The sequence below is a fragment of the Ursus americanus genome, chromosome 14 (assembly GCF_024610735.1).
Source record: "Ursus americanus isolate L20-20 chromosome 14, mUrsAme1.1.p, whole genome shotgun sequence".
Taxonomy (NCBI): Eukaryota; Metazoa; Chordata; class Mammalia; order Carnivora; family Ursidae; genus Ursus; species Ursus americanus.
In genome coordinates this window covers 52689767-52700529 of record NC_142140.1, presented here as the reverse complement: position 1 = coordinate 52700529, position 10763 = coordinate 52689767, and the positions used below count along the sequence as shown (strand labels likewise).

Below are 10763 nucleotides of genomic sequence, written 5' to 3'. Positions count from 1 at the left end.
GACACAGACTTCGGATTTTGAGGGTTTTATTGGTGCGGAACCCGAGGATACGGCCAAACCCCCATCGTCCTTGGTCCAGCATTCCCCTAGCTGGAGGCTCAGAAATTATCCTCCCCCACAGCCTCCTCGGGCTGCTTAGACGTCAGGGGCAACGAAGTGGTCCCCTGGTTCACACGGTAGGCGCCACTCCGCTTATGCATACCGAAGACGTACAGTAAGGCCGCGCTGATAGTCACCACGCCCAGGACCACAAACACCCCCAGGACGATGTTGACGGCGCGGGCATTCCGATCTATGCAGAGAAGCAAGGAATAAATACACACGCTCTGCCGCCCCACCCCCCGCCGGGCTTGCCCATCTAGACCCGCGGCCCCGTCTTGGCTCACCCCGAACGTTCATCACCACATTTATAGTGTGTCTGCCTCGTGAGCTGGCCGCCTCGCAGGAGTAGGTACCGTTATGCTTTAACCTGACGAGGAATGGGATCCCGATGGGCACCTCCTTCCCGGAGCCTTCCTGGAAACAGTGCAGCTGGGGGTCCGGGTTACCCCGAGCCTGGCACTGCAGGACATGGATAGTCTTATCTTTCCACGTCAAGCGTTGAGGACATTTGGCTTGGTCAATCTTGGGACCATCTGTGGATCGGTCAAATGATTAGACACATTCGAGGCACATTGGGGCAAGGGAAAGTCTTCCCACCAAACCAGGGGAGCAAGGGTTTAATGAGAAGAGTGACGTACTCACACAGGACACGCAACTGAACGCTGCTGTTTCTGTGTAAGATCTCCCCATCCACCTCGAGGGTGGCATTGCAGAAGAAAATGCGCCTGTCGTCCATCTCGGTGGCGTTTAGCTGAAACTGGGCAGGCTGTCCAGGGGCCGCAGCCGGAAGTCCCTCCAGCGCAACCTGGACTCGGGCTCCGCCGGCCAAGCAAGTCACAGTCACTGCGGTGCCCTCGGGGGCGCTGGGCTCACTCAGGTTTAGGATGGGCCCCTGAAAGCCTAAAGACCGGGCATTGCCCTGGAGTTTACTGACCACGACCTTCACATCGGTCAGTCCCCACCCTCCACTGCCTCTTTCCTCTTGGGGTATCCAGGCCGTGCCGTTATGCTACTCTGTGACCCAACCCCACCCCGCCCCAGTCCAATTTGGAGTACTCCAGCTATACCCTTCGGGTAGCTTAGGCCCCGCCCACACAACAACCCCTCCCTCTCTCAGGGACCCTCACAGGCACCACCTCTCCAGTTTAGTCTCCACCCTATATATATGCCACTACACGCGGGATACCGAAGCCCCGCCCCTTGCCTCTCCTGGCTTGCTGTCTTGGCTCCGCCCCCTCTTACTGTAGATGGTCAAGTTCTCCCTGGTCTCCCAGCTGTCGCTCCCCAATGTCATGTTGCAGACAATCTCCTGGGTGCCCTCCTGCTCCACGCTCGCTGTGGCTGTGGCTGTGGCCGTGGTTGTGTCCCCGTGGCTCTCGACTGTAGGATTCAGCGTCTGGTTCCCCAGCGCCAGTTGGACCTGGACCTCGGAGGCCGGGAACAGCCCGTCCAGGGTGCAGATCACGGACCAATTCGTTCCCACCTCCAAGAACCGAGGGACAACGAGGTGTGGAGTGGTCACGGGTAGTGCTGGGGAGAAGGGTAGGCATGAGCAGGAGGAGGTCTCCCGGAGCCATGGGCGCCCCTTTCCCCATGCAACACTCACCACCCAGAACCAGGGTCCTTTTTTCCCAGGACACCTTGCGGCCTGGATCACCCCCTTCCCAGAACACACCGCCTTAGGCTTCTCGTTAGTTACCGCGGCCAATTGAGGCTGCACCGTCCTCAGTGGCCAAGGGCATGCCTTCCCTGAAGCCCTTGAGGTCCAGTCCACTCCCTTCCTAAGAAACCTCCCAGCCAGGGCATCCCAACTCTGGCTCAGCTCATTACCCACCCTCTGCAGTCCCTTCCCTCACCAAAGGTTCGAAGTTGCCTGGGGGCCGAGCTGTTCCGGAACAATTCCAGCCCTTGGGGTCTCAGGTCCAGTTCCGTGCGACAGGAGAAATTGGCGAGGTGGTCGTCTCTGCCCGCCAGCACCGTGGCCGTGACCTCGGCGGGCTCCCCGAAGGCCGGCTTTCGGCTCAGCTCCTCCTCCCCGCGGAGCAGCACCACCGTGAGGCTGGTCCGGGGCGCCCCGCCTGCCACCTGGCAGCGCAGAGTGAAGTTTTCGCCCACGGGCTGCCAGCGGGGTAGGGGTAACAGCTCCACTCGCTCCGGGAACCCTAGGGCGGGGTTAGGGAGGGGAGAATTGTTCTTATCAGCCAGCCCTACAACTCCCACCCCAGGAGCCGAGAGGAGGCTGAGGGTGGCCCAGGGCAGAACTGAACTTTGAGTTAATAAACCCAGAGGGCTTAGTGTTGTGCCTGTAGAAGTGTTTGCTATGGTCCTTAGCATCATGATTATTATTTCCTGTTTCGTGGGATACCTTGCCGGGCACTGAAATAAAAGTCAGATTTTCTGTTCCTGAGGAATTCACAGTTAAGGGGGAAAAAAAGGAAGGAAGGAAGGAAGGAAGGAAGGAAGGAAGGAAGGAAGGAAGGAGGAAAGGAAGGAAGGAAGGAAGGAAACTAAGCTATGACCACTTACAATGTTATTAGGACTCATAAAAGTTCCTGTTTATTTAGAGTTTTCCTTAGATTTTCCAAATGTCATCCACCTTCATGCACACAGCAACCAAGTGAAATCTCTATTATTCTTCTGCTTTACAGATGGGGAAACTGAGGCCCGGAGAGGCAAGAGTGAGGTGATCTACCCAAGGATGAAGAGCCAGAAAGAGGCCCAGCTGGGGTTAGAAGGTGAGTCACCCCAACTCCAGACCCATGTGTGTTCACCTGCCTCCTTGATGTCACATCCGGGGACTCCCACAGCCCCTCCTCCCAGCCTCTGGCCTGGACTCTGGGCTTGGCCTCCTCAGTCAGTCCCAGGTGCTCAAGGGTCTAACAGGGCAGCCTCTCAGGGTGCTCTGGCACAGCCCTGAGGGACTCCACACCCCCAGGCTGGGTCTGCTCCCAGTGGCAGCTGCAGTGCCCCTCCCAGTCACGTGTACCAAACCTGGGCCTCCTTTGGGAAGCATCTCATTCCCTCAACAACTCAAGCCTGGACCTCAGCTATCACACTGAGGCCCATGCACCGGCTGCTATGAAAAATAGTTAACATCTTACTGTAGGTATCCCCCCACTTTCCAGAAGTTCATGATGCCACTTTCGTGAAAGACCTACATTAATTAGTACCTGTTTTTGCTAAGCAGTAGTCCCAAGAGGATTTTCGCTTTTAAGAAAAATGGCCAGGGGCGCCCCAGCGCAGTTGGTTAGGCCTCCGACCCTTGGTTTCGGCTCAGGTCACGATCTCAGGGTCGTGGGATCCAGCCCCGAGTGGAGCTCCACGCTCAGCGTGGACTCAGCTGAAGATTCTCTCTCCCTCTCCCTCTCCCACTTGTGCTCCCTCTCAAATAAATAAATCAACCTTAAAAAAAAATTGGCAAAAGCAAAGATAGCATTCAGCGTTGGTTTTGCAGTGAGACGTTATAGAGGCAGCAGGGACCATGCCCGGTGAGAGGGGCGCCCAAGCTCCTTCCCCGGGATTACCCTCAGCCGCCCAGCAGCAAGCCGCCGGAGCTCTGACCTGTGTCTGCGAGCATTGGTGCTTTACCTCCATTTATTTTGTGCGCCCGTTAGCAAGATGTGTCCTAAGGTATCAGAAAAGCTTAGGAGAGGTTCTTTTGGGGGTCTGAGAGTGCTCAGGATTTTTTTCAATAGACATTGATTGCTTCTTCACTGTATATCATTTTGACTCACAAAAGGATTCGCAGGAGTGCTTTACTTCGGGATAGTAGGAGAAACCTGTTTTTACAATTTTAAAGTTTTTACCAAAGAGGCCCCCATCTCAGCCTCGGGCACCACTGGTCAGAGATGCTGGTTTGCTGGCCAAAGCTAGTAATGCCTGGGGACTCAGGGATGGGTGGGGTGGGGTAGCCCCCACATGGAGTGTTTGCCGATTTCTGCATTGTAAATACTCCCACTCTGGCTACTTTGAAGCTACCCAACGTGACGCAGTGTTGGGAGGAAATGAGTACAGTCGGCTCCCATGAGCCAGGACCAACAGGCTTCCACAGAGCGCTGGACGGAGGCATCTGAGAGGCACGCATATCTACACCTTACACAGAAATGCAGATACCAAGACATAAATGCACAGATGTGTCCTGACACAGACTTCCACACCTGCTCACACACAGAGATGCACAAAGGCGCGAATCCTTAGAGCTGTCCACATGCACATTCACACACATACACACATCACAGGCACACGCAAATATGCCGCACTAACACCTGCGTACACTCATGCAGACACGCAGAGATGATGACACACACACACACACACGCACACACACACGCACACACAGGCACACAGACAGACAAGGACACTGCCCGCAACAGGAGCTCACGCACGGTCCTGTGCATGTACCACGCTTCTCTATGAAGGCTTCACGAAACCGTAGGGACCATGAGTGACGTACTCTATTTTCTGATCTAATGGATTCCTTTAAATGCAGAGAAACTTTGGCAGGAAGCATAAGAAATTGGTCACAGCGGGGTCTGGGGAGGAAGGCTCATTTGTTAGGAGCAAGGACTTGAGAGCCAGACAACCAGCTCCTCCAATCGTGGGCTGTGAGCCCCAACAAGCGACCGCACCCCACTGAGCTCCCTAGTCCTCATCTGCAGAAGGAGGCTCCTGAGTGTACCTCCCTGGCCTGGGGCTTTTATTTTTTAAATTTTATTAACATATAATGTATTGTGTCAAGGGTAGCCTGGGGCTTCTTACGGATTGAATGAGCACCCAGTGTCCACACTAAAACATCGTAGCCAGCACTAGGAAATGGAGGTTTGACTTTTATGCCTTTTTATAATTTCTGATTTGGGAACCACATGCATGAATAATTTCCTGCCATAGGAATAAAAGAAAATAAAAGACAAGAGATATCATTGAAAAAATGCTTGTAGGGACCCAAGTAAATTGATTTCACAGCTGTTGCCTTGGTGTATGGTTGAGATGCCTCTCTCTTTCTCTCTCTCTCTCTACACACACACACACACACACACACACACACACACACATTCAGGTCCACACTCTGGGTCAGAGCCCTAGTCCGTCTCTGCAAACTCAGGGTTCCCTGCTCCCTCGCACTGCTGGCCATCGGCCCCCACTACTGCCCAGACCGGCCCCACCCCCAGGTTCCATCACTCACGGTACACTGTGATGTTAGAGGAGCCTATCATCTGGACCCGATTGCAGAAGCCGGAGCAGAGGACCTGGCTGTCAGTAGTCACATTGCTGAGCTGGAAGGCCGCCCAGCCCAGGCCATTGCCCACTTGCTCCTTGGATAGGGATGTTTCTAGGGTGATGAGTTCAGGATTGGGGCAATCTGAACTGCAGTTGACCAAGAAGGACCCTCCGGCAGGCACCACAGGGCTCTGGACCTCCGCCCTCAGCTGGAACTGCTGTCCCGGGGCACCTGTGGGAACAGAGGGACACTCTGCTGGTGGTTCTGGAGCGTATACCCACCCACCCGTGGGCCCCACCTTTCAACACCACCTCCCTGCCTTCATGGCGCTTCAGTCCAGTGGGGAAGACAGATGTTGGTCAGGAACTGGGGAGAGCCCAGAGGAAGGCTAGAGGAGACCCTGATCCAGCCTGGAGGAGAATGTGAGTCAGGAAAAGCTTCCTGGAGGAGGGGACAAATGGGGCCAGTTCTGAAGGGAAAGTAGGAGTTATCTGAGTGAAAGGGAAGAGATCCTGGCAGAGGGAAGAGTAGAGACAGAGGTCCGGGAAGGAGTGGGGGGGGGGGGGGCAAGTCACATGCAGGGACTAGGCGTCGGTGAGCCCGGGAGGCTGAGGTGAAGAGGTATTCTGTTGAGGCCACCGGGTCAGACGGGAGTTTAAGGAAGTGTTACCACGGCCAGGCAGCAGGATGGGGGAAGCTCTGCCTTGTCCACTCCCCCCACCCTCGACCAGTCCCCCAGCTCCAGCCCTCCCCAGCCTCACTCGCCTCACCTGGGGGCAGCAGACAGCAGACCAGAAGCAGGGAGATGAGTGGAGTCCCGCAGGCCGCTGGCGGCAGCCCCGAGGGCACCATGGCAGCCAACCTGCATGAGGAAGTGGCCCTAATGAGGTACAGGGCAGTGGGGAGCAGGCGGGGCCCCCAGGGGACGGAAGCCCAGCCACAGCGTTAAAATTACAGAAGTCCAGGGGCTGCTCTTCGGCCCAGACCTGGGGGAGGGCAGTGGAGATATCCTGTGGCCCAGGGGGTCCAGGGTGGGGGGACCCGAGTGAGGTAGAGGGTCCTGGTGAGTCTTGGACGGGGCAGGCCTGACTGACAGCTCTGGCCCCCAGTGAACCAACAGGAAATGCTAACCCCGTCGGCTTCCTCTGTTCTCTGTACTAGGAAGCCTGGGGTGCGGTGGAGGAGGTGGTGAGACACCTCCTTCCTGCTGAACTTGGGTGAAGGGGGTGCTCGGTTCCCAGAGAGGAACCTGACAGGGGACCTCCAGGCAGGCACTGTCCTTGAGGTGATAAGGTGGGATTGCAAGGCAACATTTCACAAGGACAGTGGAGGGACTTCTAGGCGGGGTCTAAAAGCATTAGCGTGGGATCTCGATATTCCTGGGATGAGGCAAACGAGAGATTTGGGAGTGATGATGAGGGACCCCTAAGATGAGTGAAGACATGAAGGTGAGCAGAGCCCACATGGACTGGGCCCTGGCGCCTGGCTCGGCGTTGACTTGTCTGGGTGGCTACCGCGGGGCGCTTTACCTTGGAAGATCTTGGGGGATCCCCCCATTCCCTGTGCGTTGTGCTGAGGTGGGGTGTTGGGAGTACGGCCGAATCCTGAGCCACATCTCTGGAAGATGCTCCTTGTAACTGGCCCTTACCCCTGTCCTCACCTGCCCCTTGCCCACTCCTCCAGGCAACTGGCTTCTCCACCCCTATAAAAGGGACCTGGGGGGGCCAGGTGGGTACTCCCACTTCCATCTGACCTTCCTCTCGTGCCTCTGATCTGAGCTCCAGAGAGGACGCTTGTTGAGGTCCTTGAGGGCCACACCCCTCCCATCTCCGCCGGAACGTCTCCCCCCCAGTCAGGTCTCTCCCCTGCTGCCCTTCCCCCACCCACCCAATCCATTTCCCACAAAGTGCTGAGAGGGCGACTAAAACCCAAATCAACAGTATTTGTACATACCACCGGTCCCCCTCCCTTTTCTAAAGTTCCCTTACTCCACTTCGGCTTTTACGAAAGACCTACGTCAGTACCTGTTTTTGTTAACCGAGGAAATCTGAAGATAATTTTCCCTTTTAGGAGAAAAGATGAAAAGCAAAAACAGTATTCAGCATTGGTTTTGCAGTGGACGTTACAGAGGAAGCGCCCCCTGCGCAGTGAGCGGGGCGGCCAAGCTCCTTCCCCGGGATGACACGCAAGCCCCCGCAGCTTTGACCTGTGCGGCAAGCAGCGAGCAGGTGCTTTACCCTCACTTATGTTGTGCGCCCGTTAGCAAGATGTGTCCTAAGGTATCAGAAAAGCCTGAGGGAGTTTATTCTTTGGGTCTGGGAACACTAACCATTTTTTTCCATGTAAATCAATGACAATTACTTCTTCGCTTTAGGCCATTTCGACTTACAAAAGGTTTCATAGGAACGCTTGACTTCTGCATGGCTGGGGACACCTGTATATCTGATAAGGGATTGTATCCAGATTAGAGAAATTCCTGGAAGTTTTTGAGCGAGATCTCCAGGCGGGCACTGTCCTTGAGGTGACGAGGTAGGAGTTCAAGGCAACATTTCAAGAGGACAATGGGGGAACTTCTAGGCGAGCTCAATACTCTTGGGGGGGGGGCATGCAGGTAGGAGACAACAACTCAACACAACAACAACAACAATTAAAAAATGGGCAAAGGACTTGAGTAGACATTTCTTCAAAGAGGTGTATAAATGGCCCGTAAACACATGAAAACATGCTCAACATCACTAATCGCTGGGGACGTGCGAATGGAAACCAGAGCGAGCTAGCAGTCCGCATCTAGTAGCTTGGCTGCCATCAACTACATACAGAAATAAACCAAACCAAAAACCCCGCAGGAAATAGCAGTTGTGGATAGGGATGTGAAGGAGTTGGAGCTCTCCTACGCCGCTGGTGACGATATCAAATGCTGCAGGTACTGGGGGAAACGGTGAGGCAGCTCTTCAAAAAGTTAAATGTCGAATTATAAAACAAACAGACAAACAAACGTAGAATTATATGGCCCAGCAATTCCAATCCCAGGTAGATATACCCAAAAAGGACTCAACAAGTGCACAGTACACCAATGCTCAAAGCAGCACTAAGCATACAAGCCAAAAGGTCTGGACGCCTGGGGGGCTCAGTCGGTGAAGTGTCTGCCTTCGGCTCAGGTCATGATCCCAGAGTCCGGGGTCGAGTCCTGTGTCGGGCTCCCTGCTCAGCGGGGAGTCTGCTTCTCCCTCCCCCTGCTTGTGCTCTCTCTCTCTCTCTCTCTCTCTCTCTCTGGCAAATGAACAAATAAAATCTTTAAAAAATAATAAAAGCCAGAAGGTAGAAGTAACACAAGTGCCCATCAGCAGATAAACAAAATATGGTCTATACATATGGTGGAATATTATTCAGCCCTAAAAAAGAAAAAAAACCATTCCGACATGTTACAACATGGATGAACCTTGAAAACCCTATGCCAAGTGAAATAGGCCAGGCACAAAAGGACATACAGTGCAGTCAGAGGAGGTACTTAGAATAGGCAAATTTGTAGAGAAAGTAGAATGGTGGTTACCAGGGGCTGAGGGAGGAGAGAAGTGGGGAGTCGGTGTTTAATGGGGACAGTTTGAGAAGATGACAAAGTTCTGGGTATGGTGCTGTTGCTTACACAACTTGGTGAAATGCTCTTAATGCCACTGAACCATACACCTAAAAGAGCTTAAAATGGTAAGAGTTATATTTTGGTTTTTTTTTTTTTTTAAAGATTTTATTTATTTATGTGACAGAGAGACAGCCAGCGAGAGAGGGAACACAGCAGGGGAGAGGGAGAGGAAGAAGCAGGCTCCTAGCCGAGGAGCCCGATGTGGGACTCGATCCGGCAATGCCAGGATCACGCCCTGAGCCGAAGGCAGACACTTAACGACTGTGCTACCCAGGCGCCCCTTTTTTTGGGTTTTTTAAAAAGATTTTATTTATTTATTTGAGAGGGGAGTGGGAGGAGTGAGGGGCAGAGGGAGAGGGAGAAGCAGGCTCCCCATTGTGTCGGGGGTGCTGGATGTGGGGCTTGATCCAGGACCCTTAACCGACTGAGCCACCCAGCTGCCCCAAGATTTATATTTTATTTCACCACAGGGTAAGAAAAGAAAAAAAGACATAGGCTTACTCTGATTTGTATCCAAAACTTGAGATGGATTGACTGATGGGTAGAGGAATGGATAGATACAGTGTGATCAAGTAAATTTAGCAATTTAGGTAATTGTGAAATCTAAGGGTATTCACTGTATTCTTCTTAACTTTTCTATATGTTCACAATTTTTCAGTAAAAAAATGTTGGAAAAGAAAAACTGGATCCTTGATGTATCTGAGTGGCTGCTTGAGTCCCAAGAGGAGGGATGAGCCTGACTTTGAGTGCCTCCTGCTGAGAAGGCCCTCTGTGTAAGTCTGCCTGGAAATGGAAAGGGAGCCTGGCCTTTGGTTGGTCAAGGTGAGGACAGAGGAGCATATTAAATGACACCACACGGGCGACATCGGACTGATAAAGTCTACAGGACAGACAATCCAGTTTCTTCAACAAACGTGTTGCAAGGGGGGAGAAAAGAGGAGCCCAGAACTTAGAGGGCCTTGTCTGCATTTTTATTTGAACCAACTGTAAACAAACACTAAATACTTAAGAAACAACTGGGGGAATCTACACACGCACGGGCTACACAACAACACTGAGGAATTATTGTTAAGCTTTTTAGGTGTGATAATGATGGCACGTATTGTTTCTGGTTCTATCTTTTCAAGATACATACAGGTAACATGATGTCTGGGACTTGCTTCAGAATTCTCCAGTGAGGGGGTAGGGACAGGGGTCCAACTGACATAAGACTGGCAATGGGTATTGGACACTGATGTTGGCGGTTAAGTTCAGGTTCATTACATTATTCTTCCCTGTTTTGTATATGCTTTAAATGGTCCATAAGAAAAGGGTTTTTGTTTTGTTTTGTTTTTTAGTAAGTAGCTGCACAAGAATGAACAAGATTGGGGCGCCTGGGTGGCACAGCGGTTAAGCGTCTGCCTTCGGCTCAGGGCGTGATCCCGGCGTTCTGGGATCGAGCCCCACATCAGGCTCTTCCGCTATGAGCCTGCTTGTTCCTCTCCCACTCCCCTTGCTTGTGTTCCCTCTCTCGCTGGCTGTCTCTATCTCTGTCGAATAAATAAATAAAATCTTTAAAAAAAAAAAAGGAATGAACAAGTTTATTTATTTGAGAGGGACAGTGGGGGGAGGGGCAGAGAGAGAATCTTCAAGCAGACACCCCACTGAGCGTGGAGCCCAAAGCGAGGGCTGATTCCACGACCCACGAGATCACGACCCCAGCCGAAACCAAGAGCTGGATGCTTAACCAACTGAGCCACCCAGGCGCCCCAAGAACAAGCCAGATAATTTGGGGGAAGAGGCTGCCCTATCAAATATCAAAATATA

The 10763-nt window shown here is 52.9% G+C and overlaps 1 protein-coding gene and 1 long non-coding RNA gene across 5 annotated transcripts; one reads left to right on the top strand and one right to left on the bottom strand.

The window, feature by feature from the left end:
• Positions 1 to 9: 9 nt before the first annotated feature.
• On the bottom strand, positions 10 to 6176 carry ICAM3 (intercellular adhesion molecule 3). The gene is made up of 7 exons (XM_045774303.2): positions 6091 to 6176; positions 5285 to 5551; positions 1959 to 2264; positions 1345 to 1632; positions 745 to 1002; positions 387 to 635; positions 10 to 292 (listed from the first exon to the last, which is right to left on the bottom strand). Exons 1-7 carry the CDS (start codon positions 6170 to 6172, stop codon positions 99 to 101), a joined length of 1644 nt encoding a protein of 547 aa, XP_045630259.2. The 5' UTR covers positions 6173 to 6176; the 3' UTR covers positions 10 to 98.
• On the top strand, positions 2272 to 10486 carry LOC123777563 (uncharacterized). Of its 4 annotated transcripts, none has more exons than XR_015726717.1 (5): positions 2272 to 2837; positions 7391 to 7548; positions 7695 to 7849; positions 9616 to 9730; positions 10295 to 10486. It is a non-coding gene; the product is annotated as an uncharacterized LOC123777563 (long non-coding RNA). The 4 variants fall into 4 exon arrangements; XR_015726716.1 differs by having other exon boundaries at positions 7391 to 7599; XR_015726715.1 differs by having other exon boundaries at positions 7391 to 7849.
• The last annotated feature ends 277 nt before the right edge of the window (positions 10487 to 10763 follow it).